The 19457-nt window shown below is 39.5% G+C and overlaps 1 protein-coding gene across 1 annotated transcript in view; it reads right to left on the reverse strand.

Moving 5' to 3' along the window:
* Positions 1-265: 265 nt before the first annotated feature.
* SLC25A24 (solute carrier family 25 member 24) overlaps positions 266-19457 on the reverse strand; it is a gene marked incomplete at both ends in the record, with an annotated part of 33928 nt that continues 14736 nt past the window's right edge. Inside the window, 7 exons of the mRNA XM_084242234.1 lie at positions 266-450; positions 1543-1693; positions 6677-6844; positions 8272-8379; positions 9593-9745; positions 12232-12390; positions 18257-18368. Coding sequence (XP_084098360.1) covers positions 266-450; positions 1543-1693; positions 6677-6844; positions 8272-8379; positions 9593-9745; positions 12232-12390; positions 18257-18368 — 1036 coding nt within the window. The remainder of the gene's footprint in view (positions 451-1542; positions 1694-6676; positions 6845-8271; positions 8380-9592; positions 9746-12231; positions 12391-18256; positions 18369-19457) is intronic.

Raw genomic sequence — 19457 nt, forward strand, 5'->3', positions numbered from 1 at the left:
TTATAAAAAGGACTAATAAGAAATAATAAAAAGCAATATTGTGACCTTTCCAAAATTGTACGAAATATCAAAACTATGATTTTTAACATTTCTGTTTGTGTATGTGTGTGTAATCCAAAATCTGAAGTGATCATTGATATACTCTTTCCTTTTGTGAAAAAGTAGCTTCCTTAGCCATAGGCTTGTTGCAATTCTCAGAGAAAAAGTCATGCTAGTGATTGTTGAAAATTTCAATCATCAATGCTAAAGCAATAAATTCAACATTTCATTTCTGGGTTACTCCTAAAGTTCGTTTCATATTTTCATAAGTCACATAACTGATGCCTACAGCAGGGATCACTTTCATGAAGTTTGGAGTGATGCCTCGGTAAAGTCCTGTTACTCCTTCTTTGGAAATTATTCTTTGAAAGAGGCCAACCATGTTCAGTTGTGGGGCTCCTTCTACCATAGCTAGAAAATAAAAAAAGAAATGAAGTTAATTTAATATTCAATATTTGTTAATTTAATATTCAATATTTGTTAATTTAATATTCAATATTTTTGTTACTGTAATTATCCTTTTATTAATTACATGTCATATAATATATAATATAAATATATATGTTGGGGGCAGAGTGGTTGGTACCTGGGATAGAGATGAACAGTCACTGTATTATTTAGAGGGATGGCCAGCAAAGGCCAGGAAAAGAGAAAAAAGCAATAAAAGAGAAGAGAAAAAAAGCAATAAAAGTCAGCAAATAGGAAGAGAGAATAATCAGTGACATGGCAAAAGAACCAGAAGGGCACCCCATAATCAAAGCCAAAAAAATAGTGTCACAGTGGGGAAGGATCCCGGTCCAAAGCTTTAGTGCAATAATAACAATTCCTATCTCCCTTTACCAAGAATTTGACAAATATGAAGTGCTTTACACATCGTCTTACAACACTGTACAGTTTTCATTTCCACTTACAGATGAGAAAATGAAAACCTGAAAGGATTTAGGGCAAGGATCTGAACCCAAATCAATCTATACTTTTTTTTTATTTTTGCATAGAACTGGGGTACAGATCAGAGCTGCAAGGGTGAGAGGATTCACCAGAGACAGAGTGGGGAGCAGAACAGGAGGGTTTGCAGAAATACACTCCTGAGGGGAGCAGCAGCAAGACAGGCGAGGTATGCTGCCCCATATGTGGGTTAGCTCCCTGGCCGGGGATTGAACTCAGGCTTAGAGGTGATAGAGTTGAGACTTAACCCATAGGCCACCAGGGAGACCCTCCATCTATATTCTCAAAACATACATTCACAACATGGGCAAACACCACTTTCTCGTAAAGTAGAGAGAGCACACAGTACATGTGCTGTGTATGGGGGAATTAAAATTTCATGAAAAGTCATTATTAGGAAAGACTTTCTAAAGGAAAATTTTCCTTAGGAAGATCAAAAAAAGTTAATAAATACTTCTTAAAACCATACTCTGCTGTCTCAATAGAATTTGAAAAGTTCAAAACACAGGAAATTGATGAAGTATTTTTAACAGTGTTCTCATTTCATCAAGAACTCACCTTGAGCCTGCATGCGTGTTCTCACCAAAGCCAAGGGGTAGCTGGCCAGCTGACCGCAGGTGCTGGATAAGGCACCGCATCCCAGCAACACCACAACTCCGGGGTTTACAGAGTCTTTGGCAAAATTATCTAACCAATAGGATTTCAAGAGCTGCCAGAGAAAAATAATCAAGAACTACCTTTATAACTGCTTGCACTGACATGAATATTTTCATAGCTCCCCCACCCTTAGGAGAGACCCACCACATTGGTACACTGCCCGTGGCAACTGCAGCTCTGTGAAGAGGTAGGGATTCAGAACTGTGAGGTTTGCAAGGATTGTTCATTTTCTCCTAAAGACGTGAAGATCAATAGCACATCAAACGTAGGCTCTAAAGGACATTTCCTACAGCATTAATAAAAATAACCTACTACTACTAATTATTTCTCATTCTGTACATTCATTTAATCCTACAAAAGCTCTGAGACAGAACTATTCCTCTGATTTTAGAAATGTGGAAAATAAGTCTCAGTAAAGGTTTTTTTAAACTAGGGTAAAGAAATCAAGTACTGATCTGATCCCCAGGCCATGCTTATTTCTATTAGAAGGCAATTAGTTGAGAGAAACTGTATAAAATATATATACTTATCTACTTTTTAAATATAGTTTAAATATAAAAATATATACTAATGTGGTAATAATTATGTAACCAACTTATATTTTTAATTAAAAGGTTACCTGCAAATTAGCCTTTATAATTACATAATAAGAACAGCCCGATAAATTTGAATAAATAGATTCAAGAGTCTTATTTAATTTTCATTTATTTTTTTACCATAATTTATTATTTTTAGATGACCCTTTAGTATTATAGTATGACAATAAATAAAGCCATGAAGGCTATAGACAAACATTTGTGAACCATGGAAATGAGAAAATAGAAGTGATTCAATAAAAATAAGTAAATTATCTACGCTATTAAGATCAGGACAGAGCAAAAGAAACTGCTTACCATTCAAACAAAAAGACACCCAACTGAATGGGAGAAAACATTTACACATCATACATCTGATTAGGGGCTGATATCCAAGATTCATAAAGAACTCATACAACTCAACAAAAAGAAAACAAAGAACACAATCAAGAAATGGGCAAAAGAGTTATACAAATATTTCCCCAAAGAAAACATACAAATAGCCAACAGGCACATGAAAACATGCTCATCATCACTTGTTATCAGGAAAATACAAGTCAAAACTACAATGAAAAGCCATCTCACACCTCTGAGAATGGCCCAAATCAAAAACACCAGAAACAACTAGTAGTTGCCAACAATGTGGAGAAAAAGGAACTCTCACACCCCATAGGTGGGAATGTAGAGAGATCAGTCCCTATGGAAAATATGGAGTTTCCTCAGATTATTAAAAATAGATCTACTGTATGAACCAGCACTCGTAGGTACTCAGTTGAAGAATGCAAAAACAGGGACCTCCCTGGTGGCACAAGATTAAGCACAACACTGTGAAGTTATCTGCAGCCTCTGCAGCACGAGTTCGATCCCCTGCCAGCCAGGGAGCTACCCACATGGCGCAGCAGACCTCTCCTGTCTTGCCCACTGCTCCCCTCAGCAGTGTATTTCAGTCAGTCTGCCTGTTCTGTCCCCACTCTGTCTCTGGTGAATACTCTCACTCCCCACCCCGCACCTCTGGCCTGTACCCCAGTTCTTGTATGCATAAATAATAATTAAATCTTTCTTTAAAAAGAGTGCAAAACACTAATTTGAAGGGAAGTATGCACCCCTATGTCCACTGCAGCACTGTTAACAATAGTCAAGTTATGGAAACAACCTTACAGTTCAAAGACACTTCAGTAGATGAGGAAGATTTGGTGTATAGATACACAATGGCATAAGATCAGCAATTAAAAAGATGAACTCTTGGGACAGTATGGATGGAACTAGATGGGAGTACTGTATAAGTGAAATAAGTCAGAAGGAGGAAAACAAATACCAGATGGTTTCACTAATATATGGAAACAAAACAAAGGGTCAGACAAAACAAAACCAGTAAAAAAAAAAAAAAAAACTTAAGACATTTGACAATTGAGGCTACCAGAGGGGAGGGAGAGAGCAAAGTGGAGAGGAGACACAATGGACAGCAATGGAGGACTTAGGTGCCTTGGTGGTGGGTGTGATGTGGCGACAAGCACCTGAGCAGGTGTGACCCTATGCCTCTCAGTCATATACAGTGTTGTAAACCAGTGCAACATTTAAAAAAAAAAATCAGAATGGAAGGGAGGAAATGAGAAAATGTAGTCTTAAAACAATTGAAGACTCTATGAAGCATATAAACCTTATAAATCCGCACTATCTGTCTCATAATCCATTTTCTTCCACCTCCTAGAATCTACTATCATTCCTTGACCCTCAGGTCTCTGTATTTTTATTATTTTTTGAATTGTCTTAATTTTTATCTATTCTGTCTCCCTCTCTTTACTAGTTCTATAACCTTCAACTTATAAATAGCCTCAAAAATCTATCACTTGGGCCTCCCCAGTGGAGCAGCGATTGAGCGCTGGGTTGCGAAGCTGCCCGCGGCCTCTGGGCACCGGTTCGATCCCCGGCTGCTCCTCGGCCACCGGAGGAGGGTCCCACATGGCGCGCAGACCTCTCCTGCCGCCCGCTGCTCCCCTCAGCAGTGTACTTCGGTCCTTCTGCCTGCTCTGCTCCCCGCTCTGGCTCTGGTGGATTCTCTCACCCTCCCGCGCTTCTGACTGTACCCAGTGCATGTATAAACAAACAAACAAAACAAATAAATAAATAAAAACATGCCTCTATTAAAAAAAAATTTTAAATAATAAAAAAAAAACTATCACTTCAGGAAGGTTTCTCCACTAGCAACAAGGTTTGCCATATCATCTACTCAGTTTTTCTCCTTCCTTTCCACTAAGTTTCCTAAGGATTATTTGCCTTCCTTACTGATCCTTTATTTGATATTGACTCCTCATTGCACTGATTTTCAAAACCATTCCATTAAGGTTACTCTTTGATAGTCACCAGTAACTCCATAATTTGCCTGATAAATTCAATTTAGCCTTTACCTTACCTAAGTTTTTGCAATCTCCCCATCCTCATGTATCCATGAGTATGGCCTTCACCTGTTTGTCCTTTAACAGCTGTCTGCCATCTTTAGAAAAGCAGCCTCAATCTAGCATACATAGCTTTTCAGGATCACAACCTAAAGTAATTTTCTAGCCTCAACAACTAACACTGTCAAATCTTACCATAAACCAGAAGTACTTGTAGTGTCCTAAATTCCCATGCTCTCTCTCTATACTACTTCCATGTTTTTGCACATACAAATCACTCTGCCACCACTCTCCCCCAATCTCTGAACCTTTTTTTTTTAAATCTGCACTTTTTCATTGTTCAAAACTCAGTCCAAAGAGCAGTGACACCAGCAAAATGGCGCAATGGAAAATTCCAGATTCTTCTTCCCCAATGGAGACAGTAATACAACAAAAATATATAAACCTCTGCGACAAATTCAGGAAACAAGAGATTCCTACACCCCAGCTAAGAATGAAGTCAACTACCTCAAAGTCCATTAGGAAAGGCATAGCACTCCTTATCCAGAGTCCCTCCTTCAACCCCTGTAACACAACCGGAAGAAAACTGGCAACTCCCAACTTCTCCTTGGGAAGGTAAAAAGAGTGAAACATAAGCACAATATCCTAACTCTTCCTGGGGCTGTCCAAGGACTGGTTTCCATCTTACTTAAATCTAAGCACTGGAAGGAAAGCAGCACTAGGTTGGAGGCTCTCTGAGAATAAAGATGATCAATGCAACTTGGTCTAGCGCCAAAGTCTGCAGTACAACAGACAGTAGAGGGAGCTCTGATACCTCTGTATTCTACAACACTAGAGTTGCTCTACCACAGACAAGGAGTAGCAACTGACATGCAGGAGATTACATACATGCCCGGAGAGGATGCAGCCAGAGGAAAAGTCTGAAGATCTAGAATCTCTAGCAGGGCTGACAGGTGAAATTCCTCCGTGAATGGAACCAGATCACAAAGAGAGGGAGACGTGGCTAGTTTTCCAAATGCCAAAGTCCAAACAGAAAATAAGTCATACAAAGAAACAAGGAAGCATGGCCAATCAAAGGAGCAAATTAAACCTGAAGAATACAACTCGAAAGTAATGGAATGTATATGAATTTTCAGACAGAAAATTCAAAATGACCAACATAAACGTACTTAAAAGAGACCATAGCAGCTAAATGAAATCAGGAAAATGATGAACAGAATGAGAATGTTAACAAAGCCACAGAAACTATGACTTAAGAATCAAACAAAAATTCTGGAGGTAAAGACTATAATAAGTGAACTGAAAAACTGATTAGATGGGGATTTGACCACAGACTTGAAATGACAGAAATAAAAATCTCAGTAAGTTAAAACAGGACAAAATTATAGAAGCACAAAAGCAAAAAGTGAAAGTACATAAAATAATGATAATCTGAGAGCTTTATGGGACATCAGATGAGACAACATATATACTATGGGAGTCCCAAAAGGATAAAAAGAGAAAATGAGGCACAGATTTATTCTTTGTTTTAAAGAGACTACTCAGAATACAAATCTTGGATCAACTTTGCTATTTAAGTCATTTAATACTTTATGAATCTGATAAACATTTATTGACTGCACACTATGTGCAAGTCACTGGCTTAGACGCTGGATCTAGAGACTGCTACCCTTATCAGTCTCTTGGTTGGTAATACCAAATTCTAGTGACTCAAGGAAATGAGACTATGATACCAAATTTTTGCTTCTTTTCTCTCCCCTCCAAACAAACAAGCAAGCAAACAAAAACCCTAGTACCATCTAAGCTGAATAACTGTGTTTTAATATAAGTCCACCCTCTTCATAAATAAAAATAATTCCCAGGGAAATCTAATACAAAAATGACCACAAACATATAAACATATAAAGTCTCATATTCTGGGTACTTGAAAAGATAGAGCAAATAACACACCCTTGCATCTACTTTTGGCTACAGACTGTTGTTGCCTGGCATACATGTACTTCTTTAAAGTCAAATTATAATAAGAACTACTTTACGACATTTCAGATTCAAAAGATATAAACTCACCTCATAGACAGCAAGATCTATACCTGCATAAGGTATGATGCCTAATAAATTGGGGATATAACCTTTGTAAAAAGCCCCCATGCCTTCATGTTTCAAAATCTTCTTGGCACAATGGAATAGTCCAGAATACTGTCCAGTTTTACCTACAGCCAGCCTGGTTTTCAAAACCTGGTTATGAGGTACAACAAAATATTATTGCTCATATTAACTCTTTCATCATGCAGTTTAAAAGAAGTAACTTTACAGAGGACATATTGCCACCCAAGTGACAGTCCAATCGGTCCATGTGTTCTCCCTCACACATTATTTCTATTGAGGGGCTTACACCAGAGCCAAAAGAACCTATTTATTACCAAGAGGATCTGAAAGAGGATAGTGGCAGAGAAATAGAGAGAAAATAATCTATTGAACTGAGTGGTGACTGACAAGATATGGGAGTGAGGGAAATGGTTGTAAGAAGGATGATTCCAGTGTTTTTAAGTTGGAACATAGGATGGAAGACAGAAGGAAAAGGTAAAGTGGTGTTAATTAACTGAGATGTAGGATAATAAAAGGAGGACTAAGTTTGAATTAAGGTATTTCTTAAAGGATATATGAGGTAATATAAACAATGATTTTAAGTGTACAAAGGACGTTACCTTTAAATACCATAAAGGTGAAAATTAAGGGCATATCTTGCTAATCAGTTATTGAAAAACCCTTCGTTATCAGTGAAAATATCCACACCTACAGTATTATTTTTGCTCTAAAAGAGGAGTTGGCACATTTTTTTCTGCAATGGTCAGATAGTATACAATAGCTCTTTATAGGCCTGTTGCATATTCTTAGTTTTTCTGGATTTTTAACCACATTTTTAAATTGTATAAACCATTCTTAATTCAAGAGCTGTACAAGACAGTCTACAGGTACATGGTCTGTCAACCTGTGCTCTAAGAGAGGGGGCCAAGTTAAGAGAACTATGATCTAATCAAATCCTGAGGCTCCATTATGAAATTTCTAGAAATTTAAATTTCTAAAGAAAAACTCTTTGGGGCAGAATGGAATGGGTACTGCAATTCTTATTGACACTTTGGAAGCCAGCCTCCAAGATGGCCTTTAACTATCCATGCCTCCTGTAGTCACACCTTGTGTAGCCCCATCCCTTCCAGGGCTAGACCAACAGAAAACAACAGAAATGATGAAAGATTGCAGCTTTCATCTGGGAGACTCACTTGTGTTCTCTTTCTCAGATTACTGACTTGGAGAAACCAGGTAACGATGTTGCGGAGATAACAAGCAGCCTATGGAGAGGCCTGTGTGATAAGGAACTGATGCTCTGACCAACTGCCATGCAACAAATTAGTAAGTGAGCTTGGAAGCAGACCCATTCCCAGGTGAATCTTGCAGTGACTTCAGCCCTAGTAAACATCCTGACAGTGGGATATGACCTAGAGGCACTCACCCAACCAAGTCATTCCTGGATTTCTGATCCACAGAAATTGTGAGATAATAAATGCATATTGTTTTAAACTGCTAATTTTGTGGTAACTTATTACACAGCAATTGATAATTAGTACAAACATCACTAACGCTGTCATATTCTCTATGGTACTTACCTCCATGGGATAAATAAAAGTCTGTGCAGTTGCTCCAGCCATGGAACCAGAAATAAATCGCTCAAAGGTTCCTATTTTCTGTCCATCTTCAGTAAGCAACTTCTTGTACTGTATAAATAAAATTTTCAGTGAATGCAGATAACTGCCAGAGACTGGATTGTATGTCCCCCTACAAATTCACCCATCAAAGTGGTAACCCCTAATGTGATGGCATACTACATAGCAGGTTGAAAATACCTTTTTTCTTAGTTTTTTAAACTATTCACAAATAAGACCTATCTGTCTAGAAGGGAACTAGCTATGCACATGGGGAAACTTAAGAATATATATAGCATCATATTTATCTCAAAGTAATTACAAGTCTCTGAACTTTTCTTTCTGCAATAGAAAATTGGATAGTCTGTAATTCAGTGCTCTAAGAAAGCTGGGCAGAGTCACTGGTTTTGCTTAGGAAATGCTTTCACAGAGTCCTAATGGATGCTCAGAACTCCAGCTGGAAGGAACTAAATGAGCAGAAATAATGGGAGAGACAGACACTAAGAACATTTCACTATACTGTGCAGAGAGCTTTCTCTTTATCTCTAATAAAAGTTGGCATGCAAGATGAGAATATTGCAAAAAGGGCTCAAAAAAGAACCTGACTGGATACCTGTTGACAGTGTCCAGGAAAATGACAATAAAGTACAGTGCACAATTTGTTTCCAATACTGACATTTAAAAATACCAAATTTCTAGCATACTTAAATAATGATCTATAATTTATTTTTTTATTTTATTCTCCAGCTTTCCTATCATAAAATCCAAGTACAACGTCAGACTAAACTAAGGGTATAAAAAATGCTAGCCCATGCTTAATTCTCAAACATTCACACAAGGAAAATATTCTTCTTATTAAAGACAGACTCAAATTGAAGTCCCAAAAGTTAAATTTTTTTCAATTTTCTTTGTTTTCCTGTTTCCTAAGCAAAAAAGAAGACACCACTAGACTTTGTAATCTTCTCAAGAGCATTCAGTTACTCAAGAATTAAATATTCCCTAACAATCAAATGAGTTAATAAGCTACAACTCTACATTTCCTTGAAGAGTTACTTAGAAAACAATACAAAAGTATCTCTTCATCGTGTAATATGAAATTCAGAATCTCACAATTTAGTCATGAGGAATGTCTGAATTTATCCAGTCTAATCTCCTGAAGGATAAATTGCTCACAGAATATATGTGGAAAATCATCACGTATTATAACAAAAATGTACTGTACGTTAACTGCTACTGAATCAGTTAACGCCTCTATATTAATTAGCCCACAGGTGATAACAATTACCTGTTCATATGCATAGAATTTAACCGCTGTCTCTGGTGCAATTTTAATGACATTTGTACCATTTCCTCTCCAGAGGGAGCGGATGCCTCCTTCTTTCACCATCTGTCGAAAGCCATCATATATGCTGATTTTGTGTGATTTTGAACCATGAACCTAAAAATAAAAGTAAAATGGTATCAAATATTGGTGGCAAGTTATTGTTCCCATTTCTAAAGTAACCATAAAAACCACTCTCTTTTCAATATTGTTTATTACTGCCAGAAGAGGCATTTCAAAGTAGAAAGTAATATTAGGAACTATATAATGATGGAAAAAATTATTACCACCATTTTAGAGGCCTGAGTCTGAATTTAAAACTAAGAAAAATCAGTATTTTTAATGTGGAAAAGCGGAGTAGGCATGATCAAAATTGATAATATGAGTACCACTCGTAAGACAACATGAACCAATTATTAGGATCTGGAAACCCTTTAGGATGTGAACAAGTTCAATTTAAGAAAATTTTTTAAATATACTACAGGTAATATATTATTTCTCCTCTCAAGAAGTAATGCAACATGAAATATAAATGGGCCTGAACATAGCTTGAATTGTTATGTACACCAGAACCACAGACACTTGAATCCACACAGTCTGACACCAAATATAACAATTGCACCTTCTTTGGCTTATCTCAAGGCCTCTCTCTGCAATAAATTCAAGACAAGTGCCAACTACCTAACTAGTACTGATGAACTATTTGGCTTATACTACAAATGTGATAGTTTCTCAAACATACTAGGCCTCATGAATGCCTCTCTGCAAAGACTGATTAACTCTAATAAACCAGTAACAATTTTAAAGAAATCTGATGCTCTGATTGTTTGGGCTTACACAAAATGAGTGACTATTACAAAAAATAAAAGTCAGGGTGGGAGGGGCTGGAAACTATGGGCAACCATGACAGCAGCATGTAATCAAGTTGCACTAAAACCCTAGGCACAAAGACCTCCTTGATCAGTACAAAAAACTCTGCATACTGTCACACATCACTTCCAGGAAAATAACCCGTCATGACTCTAAAGGAGAGGACAAGAGAAATTCAGCATTTGGCACTTCCTCGGATGCAGCCCCATATACTCCTTTCCTTGGCTGACTTCAATCTGTATCTTTTCCCTGTAATAAACCACAACTATGAGCATAAAAGCTTCCAGTGTATCCAAGTCCTTCTACTGAATTACTGAAGCAAAAGTGTTCTGAACTGCAGAAATATTGTCCAGATATCCATTTCATCGTAAATAAACTTCACAATAAACTATGATAAAGACAAATGCCCATTCTAGCTCTCTCAAAGCCAATTTATTATTGTTCCTTACATTCTTTAAAGTGATAGTTTTACCTGTAAGTGTATTCTGAGACTGAGGTACACTCAAAAAGGTGCTAGTTTGAAATATTGTCAGAAGTCATTTCTCATTTTGTACAGAAATTTAAGGACAGATATAAAAGAGGGTTGACAATAGTCATAACAAAAACAACTTTTAGAAGTATTTTTAAAGCAACTATTATATTCAGTAGGGTGTTCCCACGTATCATATATTTTCACGTCCCTTCTATCATTTATCACCCTTGTTAGTTATCCTCATTCCCATTCCAGAACGAAGGAAAATGAGACCAGGGAGTTTGTGCAGTATGAGAATCATGAGCTTTGGCGTCAAATACACTCACTTTTCACCTGATTTATTATAAAGGAAAAGTTACTCAATTCTCTGGAACTCAGGTTCTCTGCAAATAGTATGAGGATAAATACCTACCTTACTGGGTTTCCATAAAAATTAATGGGTTGCGGGCCTCCCTGGTGGCACAAGGTGTTAAGACACAACCTATGACGCTATCCCCAGCTACTGCAGCATGAGTTCAATCCCCAGCCAGGGAATTACCCACATGGTGCGGCAGACCTCTCCTGGTTCTCCCACTGCTCCCCTCAGCAGTGTATTTCAGTAGATCCACTTGTTCTGCTCCCTACTGTGTCTCTGGTGAATCCTCTCACTACCCGCACTTCTGGCCTGTATCCCAGTTCTTGTATGCATAAATAAATCTTTTTTAAAAAAGAAGTAATGGTTTACTATGATGAGCACAAAATAAATTTAATTCTTTCCCTATCCCTCTTCCTTTACAATCTAACCAGCCAAGGCTACACTAATAGCAAATAGCAATATCAATCTATGAATACAGGTCTTTTTCTGCTAACCTCAGCTTTAGAATAATTTTTAAATTAAATAACTTAAATTTTCCTTGTTACAAGAGTTCATAAAGAAATTTTTTGAGAGTAAGTGTATTATATAAGCTATCCTATATATAAATAATTTAAGAAGAACCCTATATAATAATGTCTGGAGACTTTTTTAATTAAAATATGTGAATAGTCACAGATGCCAAAGATTAAAAGTTCATCGCACCTAGGAACCAACAATTTAAGTTTTGTTAGAACAATGAAATACTTACATGAAGTGAACTGATGGTTAACAGCAATAAAATAAAGCTTTTCTTAAGGATAAGAAGAGAGACGATGACTGAGAAATCTTAAAACTTCATTTTCAAAGCACCATATTTCTTAGTGTTTTAGGATATTTAGGACAAAGTTAGACACAAGGCAAGTTCACCTGCATCATGACTTTCAGACGGTCCAAAGGTGCAGTGCTTGTTCGAGAGACAGCACCAGCAACGCCTCCTGCCAAGAGCTGCCTCCACCACTGGCCTGACTTTTTTTCATCTTCAGTGAATTCATCAGGAATAGTTAAACTATCTCCTATGTCAAGACCCTGTGAAAACGGAAAAGAGATTCCCATGCTTTATCAATTAAAATTAGGTCATTACAGAAGGCATGTAATTTTAGAGAAGGGTGTGTACATGTGTATGCACGCATGCGTGCATTCGTGTGTGTTTGGGAGGGCAAGTTTCCTTATGGTTTAAAACAATGTCAATTCTTAAAAAGTATACTGAACCAATCTGAGCATATAAATAAATAGTCTATTCACACTAAGTAAAATACAGTATCATATCAGAAGCAATGAAAACCAATAGTAATTACACTTTACAAAACCAACAATTGCAACTTTTTTCTCAGTAGATTCAGAGTTGCTTTTCTCCTCTTGGTATTAGAATACAAGAGCAGCATTTTATCAGATATAGTGAATCCTTTTTTTAAGCTGCAGAAATAAATTGGCTGTCAATCCCTCAAAAATACTCCCTTTATCTCAAAATCATATCGACTGTACTCTATATCATGATACATGCTGTAAATATGTAAATAAAAGTTGTTACAGCTATGCATGTATATACCCCAAACTTCTATACAGATCATCTATAAATACTTTTATAAACATATTGCCGTTTAAAACATGTGATAGGTATAGAAATTAACAGGGAGATAAGAAAGTGAAAATCAAAATCAACAAACAACTATGAACCAGAGACACTCTATGTGGGGTGGGTGTAGGGAGGGCGGGATTGGGGTCAAAATAAGGGGGTTGCAATTGTATGGGGAATATAAAAATGAAATTTATTAATAAAAAAAGAAATTAACAGGGAGAAACAATTTAAAGCAATACAGACTCCAACCTATTGTAAACATTACAAATATGGCAAGAGAAATGAAGCTCTTTAATAGATAATGTTTTCACAATTTTATTATTTAAATGATTCTGGTATAAAAGATTTTATAGGTATGTGTCATGCAATCATCCCAGGATTGGTAGATTTATTATTAGTTCTCAAAGCATAAAGATTTTGGGGCCTTCAGGTGGGTTCTGCAGGCCTTTAATGAAGAAACAGAGGCCCATGTGCACAGGCAGGCAGCAAGAGGGACTCCAACACTTAGAAGCAGAACAGCAACTCCCCTGCCTAAGTGCCCTTACCCAGTTAAGGGCCCACAGCCACAGGACCAATACATTGTTGCAAACGCAAAGCCCATCTGTTGTTTGCTAGATGTCTGAATGGTGAAAAACAGCATTTCAAGGTATGGGCTCTCTGTTACATGGAAGGCAGAAAATGGCCTGATTTACTCATTCTCCTTACACTCCACCCCATCAGGGTTTTTTCTAGTACAATCTACATATCAATTTTCTGCAAGAGTAGGACACTATACCCATAACTTGCCAAAGCAATATAAACTGTAACAATGCAACTACGCCCAGTTTTCAGGTGTGTCCATGGGAGAGGTATAGCCTTTTCCAAATCTACAAGATTTGGAAAAATCACTGGTCCACAAGATGTCATCAATGTAATGGCACAGTGCACCAAGGATGGCCTCTCCCACCAGGCCAATTCAGCTGCCACCAGCCCACGGCACAGAGTAAGGCTAAGCAGGTGTCCCTGCCAAAGCACTGTGAATGCCCACTGCCTGCCTTGTAGCAAGCCATCAGTGTAACAAGCAGACCCCTGAAACTTCTCTGGGTTTCCATATAACAGAGTACACTCTGGCCCCATATCTAAGGCCAAAATCCTTTGCACCATGGTTGGGGACCAATGAATAGCAAGCTCTACATATGGCCTCTGGTCCCCACCTGTGCCCTGAGGACAGCCCTCATCCTCTTTGAAAGTGAACAGGGCCTCCCCCTGGGGCTGGGGTCAGCAGCAAATGGTCCTCCAGGTGCATAGCATGTACCTGGGGCCTGGAGTCCCCAGCTTTTTCCTTCTCTGCAGCCCATTTTATGGGAGTGTATGCTGGTCCTCTCCCAATTGCCTCCACAACACTAACAAATATGCATTGGGCCCTGCATCTATTTCATACTCTACACCTGCTCTCAGTAGATCCCTATTTGGACACAGGTGACTTTAAGAGGCTTAATGACCTTAAGAAGTTTGTTTGCCTTCCTAGGCATCCTTTCTGACTGCTCAACAGCTACCTGTATTCCCTCCTGAGAACTCCAGCTCTCAACTTCACCCGAGATGGCCATCATCATGCCAGAATCACCATAAGGGACGCAAATGAGGAAGAAGAGGCATTTGCAATCCCAAATCCCTCACCCCAGCAGTAAACGCTCATTATCAAGGCCATGAGTATTTACACTGAATATGGCCTGCTGCCTTCCCAGTTCACAAAGCTCGTGCACAAGCTCAGTGTATGTTTGCCATTTACTCACAGTCTCCAGCACATCTCCCGCATCAGCCCATACCATTCTCACAGCAGCCATTAACCATTCCAATGGCGCATGATCACCCCTGACACACCGCTGGCTGTTCTGCAGCTGCTGTCTCAACAATGGGTGCAGGGTCACTGAAGCCAGTTTCTCCACCTCTTGTGCTGTGCCAATGATTCTTTCCTCTCCCCGGTCCCACAAACACTGTGGCCAAGCTGCCAGGGGCTCTTCTGGTTCCTCACAGAGCTGTTTACACAAGTCCATCGGTCCCACTTGGGTGTATGGGTGATAGGTGGTGAACTCTGTCATCTGCGGTGGCTCAGCAGCTTGACCCTCTGGGGCCACAGGCTGCTGGTGCTTCATCTTTGTCACTGCCTGGGGAGCCTGGAGCTTGGGACCAGCCTTCTCCTCTCTAGAGGGGGAGCCTAGTGTCTCCGCAGTGGCAGGTTTTTCTGCCACCACTGGGCAAACCTGGAGCAAGGGACCAGCCTCCTCCTCTTCTCTGGAGAAACCCAGCATCTCTGGAGTAGTGGGTTGGTCTATCTGGATCCCTTTCTCAAGAAACCTCAAATGTTTCTGCAGGGCCTGGGTCTCATCCAGCAGTTGCCAGACCTTGGATTCTTCTCTGCGCACACATACTCGTAGAGCTGTGAGAAACACCCAGCCCACAGCTCCTGCTGCCTCAAGGGCACTGTATCTGTCCAAGTTCCCTTCTATTTTGCACAGGGCCTGTTCCAACTGCCACGGGGTTCCATCTACCTCTGGCCATTCCTGGGGAGGTGCCCACTGGGCTAGGAGACTGGCCACCGGGTACCATCTGCTGGTGGCCGGCCACCCTTCAATCTCTCCCGAGGTCTCAGTGGACTCCATATCCATCTGTGTCAAACTGTCCTGCTGTCTCCACCGCGTGTCGTGCAACCATCCAATTTCAGGTAGGCTCATTGTCAGTTCTTGCAGATGAAAAGAGAATTTGGAGCCTTCAGCAGATTTTTGCAGTCCTTTAAAGCTGAGATCCAGGACCATACACACAGGCAGGCAGACAGAGCACAAGCTAATCCAAGACTGAGAAGCACAACCACAACTCCCAGACTAGGCCCCCTTTACCCTGTTAAGTGCCCCCAGCCACACAACCCATACATTGTTGCAAATGCAAGGCCCAGCTGTTGTTTACTAGATGTCTGAATGGTGGAAAACAGCATTTCAAGGTATGAGCTCTGTTAGGTGGAAGGCGAAAAATAGACTGATTTACTTATTTCCTTACAGTATGCAGGGGTAAAAGCTATTTTATAGCTGCATCCCTCTCTTCATTTCACTCTCAATAAAATAGATACATGTTTGTAGCCTTAACTGTTAACCAGTTATACCCAAAGATACAGTAAGAATTTGATTATGTAAATACAATTTCACATGTACAAAATTTACCTAAGCAACTAAACTTTTAATGGAGTATTAGTTCACATTTATAGTGGAAAAGACACTAATCATCAACAATTTTATAATGCTCTATGTAAGCTGAGGCATTTTTACTAGTAGCAACATGAACTCTAGGCTTCATTTATCACATCTAAAATTTACTGAAACTCCTGAATAAGTAGAAAAAAATAAGCCCATTAGAAAAAAAAAAAATTCCTGTTGGTTTTATAACCAGTGGTGAAACCATAGACTATTGCAAGTGGTACGCCCTGGAGGGGGTTGCTGGTGAGGACTGACAGCCCCAGGGAAAATGCTAAAAAGTACTGAATTTTGGGGGTGGAGGGACTGATAAGTAATATAGGGGAGGGACGAGAAACTCAGATTCATTCAGTCTTCAGGATTCAGTAATTTTCAGATCTAAAGCATTTGGGGGTCAATGGATTTTGTGTCCCCCACCACATGGATCTTCCAGAAGGCTGTTGCAGGCCTCTGAATGTGGAGAGGCCTCCCACAGCCAACCTCAGAAAGGTAAAGTCCAGAAGCTTTGCAAGTACCCGAGTAACTGAAACTGTTCCCGGTTTTGCTGTTACAGCCTGGCAGAGAAAGCAAAGACCCGGAGCCCAGAGCCAGAGTCTCACTGAGCTGCGTGAGTGTGGCCGTTTGTCAGGTCATTCAGCCGCTGCAGGTGCTGTCTTGAGTGTCGCTTGTCTGGTACTGTGGTGGGGCATCTTGGCAGCTCCAGAAGGGTCTCCTGTTATGTATTCTGGGGACTTTGTGAGTTGGAACATGACCTAGAGTCTGGTTGCCATGTGCTCCAGGTCAGCAGAGGCAGGAAGATGCCATCTTGGGCATGTGGCCTATTGTTCAGGAGAGGAGCTCCACACCCACAGTGGTGGGGAGATGCCATCTTAGCTGCTTTTGCTTAGGATGTGAAAATACTGGACACTGCTTTGGGTGAGATAAATGGCCATTTTTGGCCTCAGTAACTCTATTTTTCCCTGGTTTGTTAAATAAATCCCATTGTTATGGTTCACTGAGCCTGAGCAGTCTTGCAATTGTGCATGTGAGTGAAGAACTCAGAAAATAACTGGTAACTATTTGGTCAGTGTCCTTGGCCAGTTTTAGTTCCCCTTGCTGCCCTGAATCAGTTTCAGGAGCAGAATGCACAATAAACTGAACTTCATTTACCCGGTTAGTTTTAGCAGAATGTTAATGAGATTTAATTAATTAAAATTTGACAGAAATAAGGAATGCAGACAGGTGGGAAATGCTGAGCAGATGAACCAAGAAGATTTTTTTTAACCCACATAATTATTATTTCAAGCGTGTTATGCCAGACATAAATCTAGGCAGTTGGAGAGAGCAAAATTTTCAGAAGAGATTTTTGGTCATCATTACTGACCAAAGAGATAGATCTACAGAAACCAGGATATGCCAAGATTATTCAGGCAATAATGTATCTATAAAAAAATGAAAGCTTAATCATTTTTATACTTTGCTGTGGTAGAATACTTACTGCCAACCAAAGGTGGGTCGTTTATCTACAATTGGAAAAGTAGTACCCTTTTCAAGTTTTAAGAAGATCCAAAGAGCTATTACAATTGCAATGTTTCTGTAGTCTTGGGGTTTTAAGAGACTCTCATATATACAGAATCTATAACCTAGGAGTAACCGGGGCCTCCCTGGTGGCGCAGCGGTTGAGCGCTGGGTTGCGAAGCTGCCCGCAGCCTCTGCAGCGCCGGTTCGATCCCCGGCTGCTCCCCGGCCACCAGAGGAGGGTCCCGCATGGTGCGCAGACCTCTCCTGCCGCCCGCTGCTCCCCTCAGCAGTGTACTTCGGTCCTTCTGCCTGTTCTGCTCCCCGCTCTGGCTCTGGTGAATTCTCTCACCCTCCCGCGCTTCTGACTGTACCCAGTGCATGTATAAACAAAACAAACAAACAAATAAATGAATAAATAAAACAGGCCTCTAAAAAAAAAAAAAAACTGATTAAAAAAAAAAAAAAAAACCTAGGAGTAACCGGCACTGGGACACCCTGAGTAATAAATGCTATGTTCTCAGGTGTTAACTCTACCTGGGCATTTGGGTTTTTACTGCTGTAAATAAGTAAAAATTAATGCCTAAAACATACTCACAGTAGAATGTTTCCAGAAACGGATAATTCCCTCGATGTCTGTAGCTGGGTTAAATAAGAAGTAGTCCCTCCACTCATTCCAGTCCACTGTCATGGTCCCATCAGCATCAATGCTAGAAACAAAAAGTTCATTTAAGACCAAAGCAAAATGCATAAATAAAACTAACATTAATTATAATTATTTTGCAAAATAACACTTGTTTTTCCAACTTTATATTCTTATTAAATTGAAAAGTCCAGTCAAAAAATGGGCAGAAGAGCTAAAAAGAAACTTCTCTGAAGAGGAAATGCAAATGGCCAACAGGCATATGAAAAAATGTTCAACATCACTTGTCATCAGGGAAATGCAAATCAAAACTGCCACGAGATACCGTCTTACACCAGTGAGAATGGCACATATTAAAAAAACTAGCAACAACAAATGTTGGCAAGGTTGTGGATAAAAAGGAACTCTCCTGCACTGTTGGTGGGAGTGCAAACTGGTCCAACCACTATGGAGAGCTGTGTGGAGATTTCTGGACCTACTAAACATAGAGCTTCCATATGATCCAGCAATTCCACTCCTAGGTATTTACCCAAAGGACACAGAAACATCAATTCCAAAGAACACCTGCACCCCTATGTTTATAGCAGCACTGTTGACAATAGCTAAGCTTTGGAAACAACCCAAATGCCCAAAAATAGATGACTGGATCAAGAAGATGTGGTACATATATACCATGGAATATTACTCAGCATTCAAAAAAGATAAGCACATGCAATTTGCAGCAACATGGATGGCGCTGGAAGGGATCATGCTCAGCGAAATAAGCCAAAAAGAAAAAGAAAAATACCGGATGGTCTCACTCATAGCAGGAATCTAGAAAACTTAAATAAGGGACCAGGAAAATGAATAACTATAAGAAAGTGAAAATCAAAATCAACAAAAAACTATGAACCAGAGACACTTTTTGGGGGGTGGGTGGCGGGAGGGGAGGGATTGGGGTCAGAATGGGGGGGTTGTAATTGTATGGGGAATATAAAAATAAAATTTATTATAAAAAAAAAAGAAAAGTCCCAGTTCACAATAGGTTGCTGGAAATGACAGCATTTGATGGTCCAAGAGAACGTTTTAGCCATTTAGATAAAAATGGACCCCCAAATTACAGAGCGCTCACAAAAGACTACTTTTTGGTGCTCTGTTAAACCCTAAGACAATAGCT

Source organism: Talpa europaea (assembly GCF_964194135.1).
Source record: "Talpa europaea genome assembly, chromosome: 9".
NCBI lineage: Eukaryota > Metazoa > Chordata > Mammalia > Eulipotyphla > Talpidae > Talpa > Talpa europaea.